Below are 20,310 nucleotides of genomic sequence, written 5' to 3'. Positions count from 1 at the left end.
ACAGAGTCAGACACAACTGAGCAACTGAACTGAACTCTTCTCACTAATTTGTTTTGGAGAATATAGTTCTTCTTCATAAAAAAAATTATGGTAACACATTATGGGTTTATTTATAATTAATTAACAAATATTTTTTAAAATTACACATATACATACCTCCAAACTAGCTTGTTGGTGTGCTCAATAACTTATCAATGTAACCCCAAATAGCCAAAGCAATCTTGAACAAAAAGAACAAAGCTGGAGTAGGCATCATGCCCCCTGATTTCAAACTATTTTACAAAGCTATAGTAATCAAAACAGTATGGTATTGGCATAGAAGCAGACACATAGATCAACAGAACAGTATAGAGAGCCCAGAAAGAAACCTATGAATATATGGTCAACTAAATTATCACAAAGCAGTCAAGAACACGCACGAAGGAAAGGACAGCCTCTTCAATGAATGGTGCTGGGAAAACTGGACTATAATCTTACATCATACACAAAAATTAACTCCAAATGGATGGAAGACTTGCAGGTAAGACCTGAAGCCATAAAACTAGAAAAAAGGATTGGCAGTAAGTTCCTTGATATTCATCTTGATGATGATTTTGGGGTCTAACTCCAAAAGCAAAGGAAACAAAATAAAAAATAAACAAGTGGGACTACATCAAACTAAACAGGTCCTGCACAGCAAAGGAAAACCATCAACAAAATGAAAAGGCAACCTACCAAATGGGAGAAAATATCTGCAAGTCAAGGATAGGAGTTGATATACAAAATATGTAAAGAACTCATACAACTCAATAGCAAAAACAAATGGAACCACTGCACACCTGTCAGAATAGCTACTATCAAAAAGAAAAGTGTTAGCGAGGATGCAGAGAAAAGGGAATCACTGTGTGTTGTTGGTGAGAATATAAATTAATGCAATCACTATAGAGGTTCCTCAAAAAATTAAAAACAGAACTACCTCATAATCCAGCAGTTCCTCTTTTGCATACTTATCTGAAGAAAATGAAAATATTAATTCAAAAGGATATACACATCCCCATGTTCACTGAAGCATTATTTACAATAGCCAAGATATGGAGACAACCCAAATGTCCACCGATGCATGAATGGATAAAGAAAATGATATGCACACACACAAACTATTCAGTCATAAAAAGAATGAAACCTCCTGATAAACCACAATGGGAAAGAATATGACAAAGAATACATATATGGATAACTGAGTCACTTTGCTGTACAGCAGAAATTAATACAACATTGTAAATCAACTATACTACAATACTTTTTTTAAAAAAAGAATGAAATCTCGCTATTTGCAAAAATATGGTTGAACCTTGAGAGCACTATGTTAAGTGAAATAAGTCAACTAGAAAAAGGTAAAAAGAGATAAATAGCATATCATCCCACTTATATAGGGAATCTAAAAACAGACAAACACCAAGCTCACAGATATATAGAGAACAGATTGGTGGCTGCCTGAGATAGGAAGGAGGTGGGTGAAATGGGTGGAAGGGGTCAAAAGATACAAACTTCCAGTTATAAAAATGAATGAGTCATGAGGATTCACATACAGCATGGTGACTATAGTTAATACTGTACTGCATATTTGAAAGTAGCTGAAAGAGTAGATCTTCGAAGTTCCTATCACATACACAAAAATTTTGTAGACTATGTGCGGTGACACATTAGTTGGACCTATTGTGGTGATCATCTTGCGATATATATAAATACCAAATCATTACACTGTATACCTAAAACTAATTTATATCAATTATACCTCAATAAACAAATAATAACTAATAATGTATCAGTGTAAAGTATCCTGAGGCCAAAAAGTTTGGGAACCACTGCTCTAGATAATACCCTAAACAGTAGATATATTCAAACACAAGAGCCAAGTAACTCCATATACACAGAGGGTGTGTTAAGGCTGCATGTTTCCCTGGATAATGCGACCTGAGAGGACAGATGAACTATCCATTTTATTCTGTCTTTATTTAACTCATTATTCACTAAGGAATTTTGTAGAAACTAATGCCTGTGGCTGGTGACTTTTATTTTGGCCAGCCAAAAATTAATTCTGCTATTTCACTAGCACTTTGTGGGTTGTTATATTCAGTAATTACACCTGTCACACCTGTAAAGTCTCCTCCAGCACCGTGAGCTTCATTTTCTCTTTCCTTATCAGAACCAATCACTTAGGCTTTCTGTCTTCTTTTGGGCTAACATTCACAATGTCTGAATCAGAACTGTATTTTGCAGAACTATCATCTTTTAAGACACTAGTATACAGGTCACTCAGATAATCAGAGAAAGGATCTGCATAAAATTCACCAAAAAATTCATTCAAAATTTCGAGATGCATCATTTTGAAAATTTTACAGTAATAAATTTGCATTTATAATATACATAAAGTGAAGTTGCTCAGTCATGTCCAACTCTTTGCACCCCCATGGACTGCAGCCTACCAGGCTCTGAGGAGCCTCTCAGTCCATGGAATTTTCCAGGCAAGAGTACTGGAGTGGGTTGCCATTTCCTTCTCTGGGGGATCTTCCCAACCCAGGGATCAAACCCAGGTCTCCGGCACTGCAGGCAGACACTTTACTGTCTGAGCCACCAGGGAAGCCTTATAATATACACAGGGTTGGAACAAAAATCTAATGAAGCAAAACGTGAATGATAATGACAATCATAAGCTATAGAAGGAACCTTTGATTAATTTTAAGCTCTAACAACTTGGCACAGTGATGTCAACTGTATCACTCTCTAAAAACATGTTGTCTCTGGTCCATAATGTTTGGGTAACAAAAGACATATTAATGCATCTCTGGTCAATAATTTGTTAATAAAATAGTACTTTGAATGACAGACTTTCACTCCTTAGGACCCAGATGTCCAGTCTCTCCTTCAGACTGCCTTGGATTTTGGGAGTATAGCTAAGCCTCTGACATACTAAGAAGTGGTAAGAAGGCTGTGGAAAGCCAAGGAAAAGCATAGAGAGAAGAGGGATTTTTGTTAAGAGGCTCCTTCCAGAAACTTCAACTTCTTCAGAAAAGGAAGAAAAATAAGGCACTGGACTCTAGCCTAGAGTCCAGTGCCCACTCTCCTCATGTTTCTCTGCTACCAATGCCGAAGAATTTGAGTCTGACTTTATAGAAGCCTCCAGGTGTTTCCAATGCCAGGAATAGTCAGCGGGGGCATCGAATTGCTGTTCTGAAGGTAAAAATGGCAAAAGGAGAGGAAACTGACCCTCAGAACCGGAAAATGGTGCCCACTGCCACTCTATCTTCAGGGGCTTATGGGTCAGGCTGTAGTTCTCCACCAACCACCCCCTTCCAGTTTTACTTTTATTTTTTTTATTTTTTCCTATTCCTGGCTCACCAGTGACTATCCAGAGATGAATAAGAAAGAGACAAGATAAAACACAAGTTGGTCATGAAAACCAGTGCTTTCCTTGCCACCCACGCTGTGCTTATGTTGACCAAAAACCATTATTCTGCTTTTCTGTGGGCTTCTCTGGTGGCTCAGACAGTAAACAATCTTCCTGCAATGCATGAGACCTGGGATCGATCCCTGGGTTGGGAAGATCCCCTGGAGAAGGGAATGACAACCCAGTCAAGTATTCTTGCCTAGAGAATTGGATGGACAGAGGGCTACAGTCCTTGGGGTCACAAAGAGTCAGACATGACCGAGAAAGTCACACACACACACGTACTTTTCTGTGGGCTTCACAGATCAGTGATTCTACCACTAGTTCCTCTGGGTGGAATAATTCGTGGAACAAAGCTTCCATGAGCTCCCTCACAGTACCAGGTTTTGCATTTTCTGCCCCCTCCCATAAGGACATTTATATGAAGCTGGTTGACCAGAAATGCGACTGAGTTGGGGGAGTGATTTAAGCATTCTTCACAATAAAGTTGTCTTCCCTACCACCCCCTCCCCTAATCACCATCCAGCACAACACAGGGGTGAAGAGCTGAGTTACCATTCTCCATTTTCCTTGGCTAAAATAAAAGCTTCTATATTTGGTTCATAGCAAGTCAAGGCTCAAAGACTAGTGAGGCAGCTGTTTCATTAGGAAAAAAGTTAATCACTATCTCCAGGATTCGAGATGCAATGTTTTTGGGTGTTTTTTTCTTTTTTTGGTAAAATTAAACTGAAAAACAAGTTTCCCTCAAAAGATAATGAATGGAAAAGAAAGTCTCAATGAAACAAAGGAACTTTTCATATTAGAATAAGATGGAAGAATCTATCAAAAATCTAAGAAAAAATTCCAACTATAGGCTTTGTGATTAGAATTAGGAGATGTTTTCTGCAAAAGAATCCACCTGCAATGCAGGAGATCCCAGTTCGATTCCTGGATCGGGAAGATCTGCTGGTGCAGGGATAGGCTACCCACTCCAATATTCTTGAGCTTCCCTTGTGGCTCAGCAAGTGAAGAATCCTCCTGCAATGCAGGAGACCTGCGTTTGATCCCTGGGTTGGGAAGATCCCTGGGAGAAGGGAAAGGCTACCCACTCCAGTATTCTGGCCTGGAAAATTCCATGGACTGTGCAGTCCATAGGGTCGCAAAGAGTCGGACACGACTGAGCGACTTTCACACTCACTTTCTGCAAATACAAAGTGGATTACTTACAAGGTCTTTCGTAGAATTTCTGACTCGGAAGAAGTAGACCACTAAGGTGGTAGGTAAGAGTTCCCACACAAAGAGGACCACTCCAAACACTATGTATCCGGCATCTCCCAGCTGATTCTTCAAATCCGCCTGGGGAGGAGAGAGGGAGAAAATGGAGAGTCACCAGACTGAGGACAGAACAAGTTTGATTCAGTTCTAATATGACAGAGACTAAATCTAATACAGTGTAATTTCTTCCCCCTAAAACATGCACGTTGAAATCAGATACTATTAATGCTACTGTGCCAGACCTTGGTGGTTGGGGGGGTAGTTATTTAAACCATATAGGATAGATAATTTTAAAAACATTTTATTTAGTTAGTTTTTGACTGTGCTGGGTCTTCATTAATGCATGGGCTTTTCTCTAGTCACGGTGAGTGGGGGCTACTCTCTAGCTGTGGTGCTCGGGTTTCTCATTGCAGTGGCTTCTCTTGTAGAGCGTAGGCTCGGGGGCTTGTGGGCTCAGTAGTTGTGGCACACCCACTTAGCTGCCCCTTGGCATGGTGGGTCTTCTGGGACCAGGGATTGAATCCATGTCCCCTGCGTTAGCAGGCAGATTCTTAACCACTGGACCACCAGGGAAGTCCCAGGAGAGACAATTATCTTCTTCGAAATATTCAAAGACAGTAACTGCCAGTCTCTGATGCTTCATTCCTTCACCCTCCAGGAATCTTCCTTACATCCAAATGAAGTCTCTAAGCTAACTTTTCTTCGACAACCGAATAATGATATTGTTCTGCTGCCTTCTCCCAATTCTTTTTTAAAATCATTTTTTGGCTACACTGTGTGTCATGCAGGATCCTAGTTCCCCAGCCAGGAATCAAACCCGTGCCGCCTGCATTAGAAACATGGAATTCTAACTACTAGACCACCAGGGAAGTCCCTCTCCCAATTCTTTTTTTTTTAATATTTATTTGGCTGCACCAGTTCTTAGTTGCAGCATGTGAGATCTATCTAGTTCCCTCACCAGGGATCGAACCCAGGTACCCTGCATTGGGAATGCAGTCTTAGCCACCGGACCATGAGGGAAGTCCCCCACCTCCCAGTTCTCAAGAGCAGCATATCACAATCGTAGCCTTAGTCTAATCCTTGGAATAAATGTGTCAGTTTTTTTTTTATTTCTCTTCACATTAACCACATCCTATATTTACATTTTAAAGCCTACAGCAAGCTAGACTGTCTAGAAAAAAAAAGCCTCCCAGTCCAGGATGCTGGCCTCCTGGACCAGTGAGACAGCTGAGCAGATGGGGTGTAGCAGTGCGCTCCTTTCTGAAGGCCAGAGGCAGGGTGTGTGAGGCTATTTCTGGGCAAGTCTGTCAGAAAGGCCGGCATTTCAAAGGAAGACAGAAACGCCATCAAACCATAAAGGGCCGGTCCCTACACGGAACCCTCTCACCTTCTCCACCACATTGTGCTCAAAGTATACGCGTGCACGCTAAGCCGTTTCAGTCGTGTCCAACTCTTTGTGGCCTCATGGACTTGTACCCTGCCAGGCTCCTCTGTCCATGGGATTCTCCAGGCAAGAATACTGGAGTGGGTTCGCCGTGCCCTTTTCCGGGGGATCTTCCTGACCCAGAGATGGAACCCAGGTCTCCGGCATTGGCAGGAGGGTTCTTTACCGCTAGCACTGCCGGGGAAGCCTTAAAGTACAGTACCCAAAACCAATCTCGCGCCTCTTCAGAAAGATGACTCAAACGCTGCACTGAAACTCCACCCACATGTCTCAGAAGTGTGCTGTGTGCTCCACCATTCTACACACATGACCTGCATCTTGGGGCCATCTGCTGGCTCCTAGATTATTTTGGCTGCGACACATAGATCCTGACATCTATAAACAAATAGCCACCCAAAACAACAGAACTGTGTTGTTTGTGATAAAAATTTGTGATATTTTGAATTCATTGTATTTATAAGCTCTTACTTGAAAGAAGCATTGAAATAAGTATTTTGTTAAAACCAAATCCTTGTGGCTTAATGAGGAGAGAGTCTCAGTTTGGGAAGATGAAGACGTTCTGGAGATGGATGGTGGTGATGGTTGCATGACACTGTGAATGTACTTTAATACCACTCAACTGTGCACTTAGAAATGATTAGTCAGTTGTACCTACATGTTACCATGATAAAAGTCCTCTGGGTATCATGAATAAGTCTCTAATTTATCACTGTTGAACGTTTAGATTTGTATGTATTTGATTTCTCACAACAGGAAATTCTTCACCAGCGCCCTGCCCACCTTCCTCCCACCCCCCATTTGTGCTGTTGGTTTGATTGGTGATTATGATTGTTGTGGTTTGAATCCAGTCTAACGCCTGGCACGAGCCTCTTATGGATTTCATCTTGCCCTCAGTTGTTGTTGTTTTTGGTAGAATCTATCTATTTGAGCTGCACCCTGTGGGATTTTAGTTCCCCGATCAGGGATGGAACCCGAGTCCCCTGCACTGGGAGGGTGAAGGCTTAACCACTGAACCACCAGGAAGTCCCCCCCATCGGTTTTAACTTAGCACGGTTGTTTTCTTCTTTCCTCCAGAGTGTTAATTCAAGGTTTGAGCACTGTTGGGATTTTAGAGGTGGATTTGTCTATAGTTGGATATTCAGTGTTTACCCAGGAAAATCTCAAGAGAATTTGCAATTCAACCCAGTAAACTCCTACTTTAGAAGCTTCTATTTCTTTGCTGTAATGGCTTCTCTGTGTGGCTCTTTTCTTCAGTGGACATAAACTTCTACATGGAAGGATGGGTCTGTTCATTTTTGTGTTTCTGGCACTTTGTTCAGGGCTGGAGACAAAGAAATGATACTTTTCAAATTAGGGAATGCTGATTAATTCTCTTTTTTTTTTTCCTTCTCTTTGTTTGGCCATACCATGCAGCATGTGGAATCTTAATTCCCCAACCAGGGACTGAACCCATGTCCCCTGCAGTGCAAGCACAGAGTCTTAACCACCGGACAGCCCGGGAATTCCCCTCTCAGTCGTTTATATTTTGAGCTTTTGTGAACATGGATGCCATATTATATTTCATTACCTTTGTTCATTTGTTTACGAATTTCTAGAAACATTATAAAAAAGAAAGAGTTTCATACTGAGATGTAAAATGGGCTCTTTCTAACCCCTTAATATCCTTGGTCACTTTTGTCTACATTTCTTTCGCTTACTGCTCCATTAAAAAAAAACAAAAACCATTTCATCATTTTATGTGTTTTCTAACCTAAATGAATTGAATACAATTCATTTTTATCTTTGCAAATTTCACCCTTTAATAAAATCGTATTACATTTATATAAAAACACTTAAAAGTTTTAAGTACTGCTTGACAAAAGCCCCAGAAAGTAGCAAGGAGAAGTGTGTCTGTTTTCTAATTTTCTCACAAGACGTGTGAGCTGGAACAAGGCAGGTACAGTGATTGCATTTGACATGAGGATGTAGACACCACCCAGTTAAGTGACTCCCAAGGTCACCCAGCTCTTCAGCAGCAAAAGCAAGGAGCTGACACCTCTCTGCCACACGGCATGCTGTCAAAGCAAGGCTCCAGCGCCCACTGACCTGGTCTGACACATTGTACCAGTCGTAATCAAAGGAATGGACATTCTTGCTCTGAGAGAACGACAAGATGAACAGGTTGTAGCAGGCCCGAGAGGTGTACAGCAGGATGACGGTCACGCCGATGGCGGTCACCTGACACACGGAGGAGCCCTGGAAAAGCAGGAACCGTGAGCGGGGTCCCCAATCCAGGCCCAAGACCACAGTCCCCTCCCAAGCATGGCCTCTGTTCAGAACTCCTAAACCCTCCCAGCTTCTCTTCCACTCTCAGACCTTCAACCCAACTGCAAGCCTCCCCTCACTCCACACCCACCCTAAAACTTCCAATTCTCTTCAGAGAGATGCTTCAAAACCTGAAAACATGAACTATTTGCCTAAGACCTAGGCTTGGAAGAGCAAGACAGTCAGATGACTTATTTGGTTAAATCTCTAAGTGCCGCTGCTCAGCTCCAAGGATGCTCTGAGCTTATGAGCCCAGGGCCTGCCCCCTGGCTTGGAGACAACAAAACCACCTCAGAGGGATGGCAGCTTGGGGACAGTGGAGCTGGGGACAGTGGCTCTGGGTGGGGAGCATGTCTTCAAGACCCAACTGTCCTAGGCTGGGAAGGCTGGAGTCCCAATGTGATTCAGAGCTTGGGATTGTGTGAAAATTGGTCATCTGTGCCCCCACTAATGAAGCTATCAGTGTCCAAAGTTAGCTAAAGGACTGCTAACTGAAAACAGCTGCCGTTGTCATTTAGTCGCTAAGTCGTGTCCCACTCTTTTGCAACCCCGTGGATTGTAGTCCACCAGGCTCCTTTGTCCATGGGATTTCTCAGGCACAAATACTGGAGTGGGTTGCTGTTTCCTTCTCCAGAGGATCTTCCTGACCCAGGGATCAAACCTGTGTCTCCCACACCGGCAGGTGGATTCTTTACCACTGAGCCACCAGGGAAGCCCTGGTGTTAAAAACAGTTAACCAAAAAACTGAAATTCATTTTTGAGTTTGGAAGTCACTAACTAAATCTAAGCTATTATTTTATTTTGCCAATGGTAGTCCATCAGATTGTTGGCACAGAGGTGACCTAAATCTGACAATCTGACAAAGTGTGACCCCTCCTATTAAAACCACAATTCTGTTTTGTTTTGGCCGCACTACAAGGTCTGTGGCATCTTAGCTCCCTGACCAGGAATTGAACTCGAGCCCTCTGCACTGGAAGCGTGGAGTCTTAACCACTGGACCACCAGGGAAGTCCCCATAATTCTGTTTTCAAAAAGCCTTGAATAGACCTTATACGGGAGACAGTGTAAATAATAAAGCTAAGGCAAAGTCAAGTATAAAATTTGTCAACATTTATCAATGAAAAAAGGACCCTGCTACACTAACTTTTCAGATTTTGCAAGAGCTCAGGCAAAGGTATCACAGGATACCTTGATGAAGAAGGCTTTGTAATTTTGAAGTTGGAGGTACAGATTTTAATCTACTGATGGCTGCTGAAGACCAAGTATCTTAAGAAGCAGAGTGCTCAGGTCTTCAGACCAGTGACATTACAACCACATGGGTTCCCTGGCAAGGGTTAGGGTGCCAAAGAAATTCAAAAGCAGAGGAGCTGTGAATCACCCTACCTTACATGTGAGAAAACCAAGTCTCAGTGGGCAACATGCTGGTGGGGCCAGGGTCCCATGGCCAGTGGGAGCCCAGAGCATCCACTCTGACCTCCGCACATCACCAGGCTCCTTAATGAGGGGGAACTGGGGACCAGGCTGGTGAGGGGCACTGCAGAACCACCATACCAGGCAGCACATCTGCCCCTCTCTGTAACTCTGGGGGAAGGAAAGGAGAAAACAGGGACTCCAGGGCTGGGGGCATTGGTCTCTGCACGTGCCCTGCCCGACCAGTGCCTGCTTCTCCTACACCCATTCACACAACTGACCTTCCTATGGGCTTGCCCCCAGGCCCAGCTGGTGACTCTTCTTATCAAAGTGGTGGTGCGTGTCATGCCCCTCTGCTGGTTTCCCTGGTAACTAACGAGCCCATGCGTGCTCAGTCTCGTCAGTCATGTCTGACTCTTCGTGACCCCATGAACTGTAGCCCACCAGGCTCCTCTGTCCATAGGATACTCCAGACAAGAATACTGGAGTGGGTTGCCATGCCCACCTCCAGGGGATCTTCCCAATCCAGGGATCAAACCAGCGTCCCAAGCATCTCCTGCATTGCAGACAGATTCTTTACCATTGAGCCACTGATCACACCTGATATCAATTCCCTCTACAACTGGTCGTCTTCCTTCCTGACCCCCGACACTGGAGCGAAGCCCGCTACCGTCCTGCTGCCGTCCGCTGCACATGTGGAATGCTGCTCCATGACCGTGATTCAGACGTGTAAGATCTCCGATCCCTTAAGCCATCGCTGACTCCAGGCTTTCTTCAGTACTGAACCTGGGCATGCCCTGGCCTTGTAGGCCTACGGGGTGCGGCCCAACACACGGTCTGACTCCATCTCCGAACTGTCACCGTGAGAGGCCTGCTGTCCCGAACCCCAGGAGCAGCTCCCCTGTTAAGGGTCCCTCACAGGGGCACAGTCAAGGCAGCGGTGCGCCGGGATCTGAGTGTCTCTGCGCCACGACCCGGTGGTAAAGAGGACGGACCCCCGAGCCCGGAGCCAGGCTGCTGCGGCCACACCGCGGCTCTGCGTCTCCTGGCTTGTGTGACCCGGGCTGAGACTCTGACATCCCGTGCCTCCATTTCCCTAGGTAGGTGACACCTATTCCCCCTGAATTTTGACGGTTACAGTCCTACCTACATGCAGAGTGCTTATAAAAGGGCTAGGAACAAAGGGAATACCAGCTGTGTGTTTCTAACAATATTAGTGGCACAGTTAATGCCACGGGTCCTCTAAACTCTCACTTAAACCTCTGTATCCAGAAACCAGAGATTTACCTCTCTGTCAGGAACTCTGCACACCCCAGTAAACCTCGAGCCACCTGGAGTCAATTCTTCTCACAAAGTTCAATGAACTACACGGCTCTGTGTCTTGGCAACACCACCACAGCTAATCATTTGCAAGAGGTCAGGTGGGAGAGGCATTGGTTGATTTCTGTTTTCTGTTGCAAACCAGGGAACTTTTTTTGGTGGAGGTGAGCCTCACTGCACAGTATGTGGGATCTTAGTTCCCCAACACGGGATAAAAACCTGTGGCCCCTGCATCAGGAGTGCCGAATCATAACCAATGGACTCCCAGGGAAATCCCAGAAAACTCTTTCGAGAATAAGGCTAATGGCAGGATCTCGACCATGTGTCCGCCTTACCTTAGACTCCAAGTAAATGTTGGCCAAGGACATCTTGGAGATTTTGTAGAGGCAGATGGACAGGGAGACGGCACAGAGCACGAAGAGCGTGTCGTTGATGGCCACGCGCACGGACACGATCGCTTTCCTCTCCCAGGTGCCTGTCTTCACCAGCACCGCACAAGTTAAATTCACCAACAGGAAAACAAGGCTGATGAAGAGCGAGGCCAGGTAGAGGGGCAACCTGGGAAGGAGAGAGAGAGGCTGAAGGCAGCCTTCCCCACAGGCTTCCTGTACATTCTGATCAATCCCCGAGGAAACTGTGGATTTTTGAGGGATTTTTGTTTGTTGGTTAAATACTAGAAGCAGAACATGCCAAAGTTAACACTTAAGAGCTCGGAGTCTGGGGTTGGTAGATGCAAACTATTATATTGAGAATGGATAAACAAGGTCCTACTGCATAGCACAGGGGACTCTACCGAATATCATATGAAAAATCATAATGGAAAAGAATAGAAAAAAAGAAAGTATACATGTGTATAACTGAGCCACTCGGCTGGAGACTGGAGACTGGCACACACTGTAAATCAACATGTATACTGCAATGAAAAAGGTTCGGACTTTGGAGGGCCGCCAGATTTAAATGACAAATCAACCACAAAGAGTACCCTCGGGGGGGTCCTTTACCTGAGCCCCGCGTCCCCGTCCCCGGGAGGCTACGAGGGTCAGAGGGGCTGTGTGGATGTGGGCTGATGCACGCGCTGCTCACGAGGATGGTAGAGCAGAGCCGGGCTCCGAGGCTGGGCTGGGATTCGGGGAAAGCACCAGCCACTCTGCACACTGAGAGCCTGGGCAAGGTGGCCCTGGGTGAGCCCTAGTGTCACCAGAAAACAGCCTCAATAACACCGACCTTGCAGCCTCTTCCTGAGGATTAGTGAGATAATGTTTTAAAAGGGTTTTACCCCTCAGAAGTCATCAAGTCTGGGCAGCAGCCCCTTCGCATGGAACACTCACTAGCAGCACAGCTATCCCCAGGCTTTTGGGTACCAGGGACCAATTTTGTGGAAGACAATTTTTCCATGGACCAGGGTGGGAGATGGTTTCGGGATGATTCAAGCGCATTTTATTTATGATGCACTTTATTTCTATTATTAATACATCAGTTCCACCTCATATCATCAGGCACTATTAGATCCTGGAGGCTGGGAACCCCTGCACTAGCCTCGGGGTAGTGGTGGCGGCCATTTTTAACTTGCAGTTTCTCAGAGCTGCATGCTGCCTACGTGACCTGTGCAAGGTCTAGAGAGACACTTCTCACATTTACCAATATGGAAATCAGTTCAAGTTTCTCTCTAGGACTGTCCATATTGTGTTTACTTCAGGTAAGAATCACTCGAGTCTATTCTTGGCTCAAGAATAGACCATTCAGGTACTGATGAAGCTATTTGCAGGGCAGGAATAGAGATGCAGACATAAAGCACAGATTTGTGGACACAGCAAGGGATGGGAGAGGGTGGGAGGAATTGAGAGAATAGCATTAAAATGTATATATTAACATATGTAAAACAGATAGCTAGTGGGAAGTTGCTACGTAGCACAGGGAGCTCAACCCAGTGCTCTGTGATAACCTAGGGGTGTGGGATGGGATGGGGAGATGGGAAGGAGGTTCAAGAGGAAAGGGACATATGTATACTTGTGGCTGATTCACATGTTGTATGGCAGAAACCAACACAACACTGTAAAGCAATCATCATTTAAAAATTAAAAAAAAAATTTTTTTAAGTCATATCCTACACTATTTTTTTAAACTTAACAAAACAGACCATTTAAGTCGAACATGTCTGCATCTGCCCAAAGGGCTGCTGAGACAAGGGGAGAGAATGGACATAGGGCATTAGCACAACATGCAACTCATGGTAAATTAGTCAAAAACCTTAAATTATGAAGGTTTTCATTAGCTCTCTACACGTTCCCATAGTGATGGAGGGAATCAGGGGCTTAGAGAGAGACAGAGGCAGGGCCAACTGGGAGTCACTAAAAATCTTCAATCTGCTTCCTCAAAAGCCCTGTTTCTTCTTGTTCTATTATTATCTGCTGTGCTTTTGTGAAGAACACAATTTGGAAACATCTAGAACCTCTGGAATCAGCCCTACTGTTTTTGACCCCTTGCTGGTGTTATGCATACATTCTATCCATGTGATGGCAATGAAGCTCCGGAAAAAAGCATAATATGGACATTCAGCTTTTCCAAAGGACTCCTCTTGGGCATTGTTTTAAATACTATGCTCAGTCCTGTCCAACTCTTTGTGACCCCATGGACTGTAGCTTGCCAGGCTCCTCTGACCATGGGATTCGCCAGGCAAGAATACTGGAGTGGGTTGCCATGCCCTCCTGCAGGGGATCTTCTGGACCCAGGAACTGAACCCGTGTCTCTTATGAGACGTCTCCCGCACTGGCAGGTGGGTTCTTTACCACTAGCGCCACCGGGAAGCCCAAAAGCCTTTATTGAATTTGTTACAATATTACTTCCGCATTATGTTTGGTTTTTTGATCACAAGGCTTGTGGATCTCAGCTCCCTGACCCGGGATCGAACCCGCACCGCCTGAATCAGAAGGTAAAGTCTTAACCACTATGGTGGATATAAATTCTTACTCCTCTTTCTTCACTGTGAAAATTCTATGGGACAGTGAGAGGGCACTGGGAACGGAGAAAGCAGAAGACAAGCAGGCCCCGCTCACACCCAGACGGTGCAGCTCCCACACTGCTGGAGTGTGGCCCTGGCCACCCACTCAGCTTCTGCTCCCCTTCCTCGCCTCAGCTGCTCTGCTTGCATCTGCTGGTTGTGACCCAGAGAGCAAGGTCACAGATGCGACACCAGGCAAGTCCTCAGCCACTCAGGGCTGCTGTGCCCTCACATTTGTAACACAGAGCTCACTCCTCCTCTCCAGCCTCCAAGAACTGCCGTGAGAACTCAAGGGACCCTGTGCTTCTCCTCCGATGTCACCCAGGGGAGAGTGAGGCCTCATCCTCACCCTCAAGAGCAACTTCTAGAAAAAGGTGTCCCCTCCTGCCTCATCACCTCCTCTGCAGGTACCCCCTGCTGGCCCCACCTCCTCCTACCATCTTCTCCCTGACCTCAAAGGTGTGACCCCAGCTCCATCCTTCTCCCATCTGAGCCTGTCTCTGGAGGCCCCTGGTCTGTCTTCCTCCTGTTCATCCCCTAGAGTGACAGTGTCCGTGTCTCTCTGCCCTGCATCCTCTTCCTCGGGAAATAACATTCCCTCCTCCAGCCTCTGTTACAGCTCTTGTTCAACCAAGTTCCGAAGCTCTTGTCTCGAACCACTGCCTCTGCCCAAATCAACTCACACTCCAAACAGCCTCCTTTGAGGCCCACATCCAAGCTCAATTCTTAATGTTCCCCCTCCTACCCCTCCCAGGTTTTCCTAACACAATCATAGCTCAGTATCTGCAAGGGACACCTTTCAGGCCCCCACAGCCAACACCGAAACCCAAAGATACTCAAGTCCCGGACTGAGAGTGCTGCAGTACATGTCATCTGAGGCATATCGTGCCTCCCGATATGATCCTCTGGAGCCACAGGTGTGGAATCCTTGGATCCCACAACGGAGGGCTGACTGTAAAGCACTGTTACTTTAAACTGACCTTCTTAGAATCAAGTCTGGCAGAAACATGAACTGAACTTCTCAGAAAGCAGTGAAGGGACAGACAAAGAGGACAGATCTGTGGTTGCTAAGAGGAAGGGAAGCATTGGGAGTCTGGGATTAGCAGACCCAACCTAGTATATACAGGATGGAGAAACACCAAGGTCCTCCTGTACAGCACAGGGAATTCTATTCAATATCTTGTGATAAAGCACAGAAAAGGACATGAAAAAGAAGTCATTCTGCTGCACAGCAGAAATTAACACAACATTAAAAATTCACTACACTTCGACAATTTTTTTTTAAGTAGTAAAGGGAGACAGCAGGATCAGATGAAAAACAAAAACAGCACACACGTCTCATCACTTGTATCTCGGCCTGAGTACGCTGTCACCTAACTTCCTGAACTCCAGCTTCCTGGGATACAAAGGGGGATCAGAGTATACACTTTCAGAACTTTATATAAACAGTCTTTGTGAATTTAAGATGATACCTGTTTAAATGGTGGCTCAGGCAGTAAAGAATCTGCCTGTAATGCAGGAGACCTGGGTTCGATTCCTAGGTTGGGAAGATCCCCTAGAGAAGGGAATGGCAACCCACTCCAGTATTCTTGCCTGGAGAATTCCATGGACCGAGGAGCCTGGTGGGCTACAGTCTATGGGGTTGCAAAGAGTTGGACACGACTGAGCGACTAACACTTTCCCTTTCAATGTGTTTAAATATAATAGGAATATAGTTTTATATATTTGTAAAGTAATAAAATAATTAAAATTTCACTTTGACTCAAGAAGGTAAGAGGCCAAAGTCTCCTTCCCAGAAATGTGTGTCTGGATAGTCGAGCTCTCCCGGGCAGGGACTTGAGACACCTTGACTCGTGTGGCGACTATCTCATGGCTTCTTGACACCTTGTCTCCCTTCCCATTCTGGCCGAGGCTGATCATTCAAGCCACAGGGGAGTTAGCAGGCCTCTTTAAAAACCTGGGGCAAGTAACAGACCCTGCCCACAGGAAAAATATGCAAGTCCACCTCCTGCAATAAATTCAGCCTATGATTTCAGGCCTCCTCTAGTCCAGATTATGAGCCTCTTTTACTCAGCCCCACCCAGATCTCAGCTGCACCTGCACCCGGGCGGGGGGAGGGAGGGGGCCGCCTGGCCACACAGGCATCTTCAGGGAGCCCCTCTTCCTTCTGCTGAGGCCCGTCCCATCCCAAGTGCCTCCAAAAGGTTTAAATGCCATGTGCACGGCTAACTTCCCTTTCTGCTCTCTGGAAGGAAACACACCAGACTCTCATTTCTTTTTTCATTTTTGGCAGTTCCACATGGCATGTTGGATCTTAGTCCCCCAACAGGGATTGAACCCGAGTCCCTTGCATTGGCAGCACCGAGCCTTAATCACCGGACCACCGGGGAAGTCCCTACTAGACTTTGTTTCTAATCAAGGCCAGTATGCTGCAAGGCCTGGTAGGTGGTGATCCAGTGAGCAGTGAACTTGACCCCTGACAAGCAGGCAGGTCACAGAGAAGTGATGTGTGAAAATCCTGGCTGGAAACGCGGTTACCTCCAGCCACAGAGAGAATTGCCTCAGCAGGTACTTACCGGTATTTGAGTAATTCTGGAGAATATTTTGACTTGGCTTTAAAAATCACCTGAAATGACAAAAAAGAAAAACAAAAAAATAAGGCAAGTTGGGGCCACAATATACTTGTACTGACAAACTAATATCATTGCTTGGAACTTCTCTTTCCCTTCATGCCCAGGTCACTGTCTCTAAAACTGAAATGTCTACTTTGTAATAAAGTTCGTGAAGCTAAACATTTTCTAGGTTGTGCCTAAATTGTTTTTAAAATTGTAATTTATTTTTATTGAAGGACAATTGCTCTACAATACTGTGTTGGTCTCTGCCAAACATCACCATAGGTATACTTATGTCCCCCCAGCTTGAACCTCCCTCCCCCTGCCCTCCCCATCCCACCCCTCTAGGTTGTTACAGAGCCCAGATTTGAGTTCCCTGAGTCATACAGCATCTTGTCGCTCACATTGTGATGCATGTGGGATCCTAGTTCCCCTACCAGGGGAATCTGTACCCTCTGCAGTGGAAGCATGGAGTCTTAACCACTGGACCACCAGAGAAGTCCTCAGTCAGTCAGTTCAGTCACTCAGTCATGTCCAACTCTTTGTGACCCCATGGACTGCAGCACATTAGGCTTCCCTGTCCATCACCAATTCCTGGAGCTTGCTCAAACTCATGTCCATCAAGTCGGTGATGCCATCCAACCATCTCATCCTCTGTTGTCCCCTTCTCCTCCTGCCTTCAATCTTTCCCAGCATCAGGGTCTTTTCCAATGAGTCAGTTCTTCGCATCAGGTGGCCCAAGTATTGGAGTTTCAGCTTCAGCATCTGTCCCTCCAATGAATATTCAGGGCTGACTTCCTTTAGGATTGACTGGTTTGACCTCCTTGCTGTCCAAGGGACTCTCAAGAGTCTTCTCCAGCACCACAGTTCAAAAGCATCAATTCTTTGGTGCTCAGCTTTCTTTATAATCCAACTCTCACATCCATACATTACTACTGGAAAAACCACAGCTTTGACTAGACAGACCTTTGTCAGCAAAGTAATGTCTCTGCTTTTTAATATGCTGTCTAGGTTGGTCATAGCTTTTCTTCCAAGGAGCAAGCATTTTTTTAATTTCATGACTGCCATCACCATCTGCAGTGATTTTGGAGCCCCGCAAAATAAAGTCTGTCACTGTTTCCATTGTTTCCCCATCTATTTGCCATGAAGTGATGGGACTGAATGCCAAGGTCTTAGTTTTTTTAATCTTGTACTGTTAAGAAAGTTCTAGGCCCCACAACAGATTTCCCAACCTGAGGATGTGGCAAAGGGACTAAGATTCCCCAGGGAAGTCCTTAAGCTGTGCCTAAATTTTAATTTAAATTTTAAAAGCAAAAATATTTAAAAATGGTTAAATGGCTTTTTAAAAAAAGTATTACTGGTCTACCACTGCCTAGAACCATCTCTTATTTTAAGATTTGCATTTGAGCTCATACTTCCCCCAGAGATAAACAACTCACTCTCACATTTTATCAGGATTTTCATTGGTACCAAAAGAATGTGGTTTGAATATATGTGTCCATCAACTCAGGCCTTAAACTTGGCAGCCCACTGGACTATAGGAGTGTCAAACTCAATCGTTGTCTATGGATGAAACATTGTGGGAATTTCTCCAGATTTTCACTGCACAATTGTTAATGTGCTCCACCCAGGGGGCAGAAGCTGGCCTGGTAAAGCCCGTGCCAGGCGAGAGAGTAAAGGGAAGACAGAATGCAGGTGTCAGCCCAGGCTCCAGCCCCACCAGACACAAGGCTCTTCCCACGGTGTGTGCGAGGGAGCCTGAGGGGGTCACCAGTCGGGGTCCGGCTAGGGGTGAGGAGGGGCAGCAGTACACCTGCTCATATATTTGCTTTCCTGACCCCTGGTGTTTGCGGGGATGGGAGCAGAACAGAGAGAAGGAAAGGAAGGGCATGGGAAAGTGAGGGTATTCATTCAGAGATGCTCGTGCTGTGGACGGAGGGGACCAGATGGCCTGCCTCCAGGCACTCCCTCTCCACGGAGCTCCTAACACAGGCCCTGGTCCCCACCTTGCCTCATGCTGGCCCTGAGGGCTGCCGTGACCCTCTGGGAACTCACTGGCCCCGCCCTCTGGCCCCGCCCCGCCTCACTAATCTGCTGGAACTATGTGCCTTCTGGATCCTCAGTCCCGATCCTCAGTCCGTGGGGCCCCGGTACTTCCCTAGAGAGTTGCTAAGTGCCTCCACTTCTAAACACCTGTCTAAAGGGGAGAAATTATGCCTGAGTGGTAAGGAGCGAAGGACAAGGATGGGGAGTGAGGGCATGGTCCTGGCAACAGGGGAGGAGGGGACAGGCAGCTCTAGGGTGCAGTGGTGGGGTGGTGGGGGCGGGGGGGGGCGGTCACAGGGCTTTGATACGGTCATCCTGTCTGAGGAGCAAGCAGTGAGAATCAGTTTGCTAGAGGGGTATGTGAACGTAATCTAGGGGAAGCCTTCAGTGGATCCAAATGCCTGGTAGTGTGTCTGGGGGTGCAGACAGATGTCACAAGGGGCAGCGAGCCTCCAGGTGACTCTAGGGGCCAACTCCCACAACCCATGTGCCAAAGAAGCAGCCAATCCCCTTGGAATCTTTTTAGAGATACTCTTCTGAGGACCATCAGTAGTAATTCTCCAACTTATAGGAACTGCCCAGGAAACTTGCTAAAGATGCACATCCTGGCGCCCCACCTTCAGAGATGCCAAGCCAGTGGGCCTGGACTGGGGCCCAGTGCCCACCTCGAGGAATTCAGATTTGCCTAGCCCAAGGACTGTGTGTGTGCGTTCATTCGCTCAGTCGTGTCCTACTCTTTGCGACCCCATGGACTATAGCCTACCAGGGTCCTCTGACCACGGAATTTTCCAGGTAAGAATACTGGAGTGGGTTGCCATTTCCTTCTCCAGGAGATCTTCCCAACCCAGGGATGGAAACCGAGTCTCCTGCCTGCATTGGCAGGTAGATTCTTTACCACAGTGCCCAAGGACTACCTCTTAGGAACTATTAAAGAGATTAAATTGCCTGACCTAATATTCTTTTCTTACTTTTAAAGGTAGCCAAACATCAAAAAGGTTTTTTGTGTTTTTTAATTGGTGAACCACCTATGGTTTATTGCTTAGAATGCCCTCTCCCCATCTGGCCAGCAGAAATCCTATGCATCTTTATTTTTTTGCTGCACGATATGTGGGATCTTAGCTCCCCAACCAGAGATTGAACCCGAGCCCCCTGCAGTGGAAGCACAGAGTCTTAATCACTGGCCCACCAAGGAAGTCCTTGACCCAATATTCTTAAACAGCTTTACGATCATTCATTTCAAACACACTGAAATAGGTGATCACAGTAATTAGGTGACAGCAAGAGTCCAGGTAGGGGTGTCAAGCACAGAGATCGGGAGACGCTCCGAGTCCATGGGCAGGACCCCCTCCCCAAGTCTTAAACTTACACTAATGCGCCACCAATCAAGAACTCTAATCCGCAGAATCCACATCTGGGGGAGAAGGGACTGCGGATATTCCTATAGACCTTCCAATAAGCAAATCCACACCTCACTTTTTGAAACACATTTCAGATT

At 45.9% G+C, this 20,310-nt stretch overlaps 1 protein-coding gene across 1 annotated transcript in view; it reads right to left on the bottom strand.

Annotated features, from left to right (window-relative positions):
- The window catches only part of GPR137B (G protein-coupled receptor 137B), a 55,709-nt gene that overhangs the window by 13,338 nt on the left and 22,061 nt on the right, over positions 1-20,310 (bottom strand). Inside the window, exons 2-5 of the mRNA NM_001191481.1 lie at positions 16,734-16,783; positions 11,495-11,717; positions 8,211-8,360; positions 4,634-4,762 (exon numbers count right to left, since the gene is read on the bottom strand). Coding sequence (NP_001178410.1) covers positions 4,634-4,762; positions 8,211-8,360; positions 11,495-11,717; positions 16,734-16,783 — 552 coding nt within the window. The remainder of the gene's footprint in view (positions 1-4,633; positions 4,763-8,210; positions 8,361-11,494; positions 11,718-16,733; positions 16,784-20,310) is intronic.

The sequence above is a fragment of the Bos taurus genome, chromosome 28 (assembly GCF_002263795.3).
Source record: "Bos taurus isolate L1 Dominette 01449 registration number 42190680 breed Hereford chromosome 28, ARS-UCD2.0, whole genome shotgun sequence".
Taxonomy (NCBI): domain Eukaryota; kingdom Metazoa; phylum Chordata; class Mammalia; order Artiodactyla; family Bovidae; genus Bos; species Bos taurus.
Note: the sequence above shows the minus strand (reverse complement) of the source record. Positions and strands in the feature narration are given on the sequence as shown.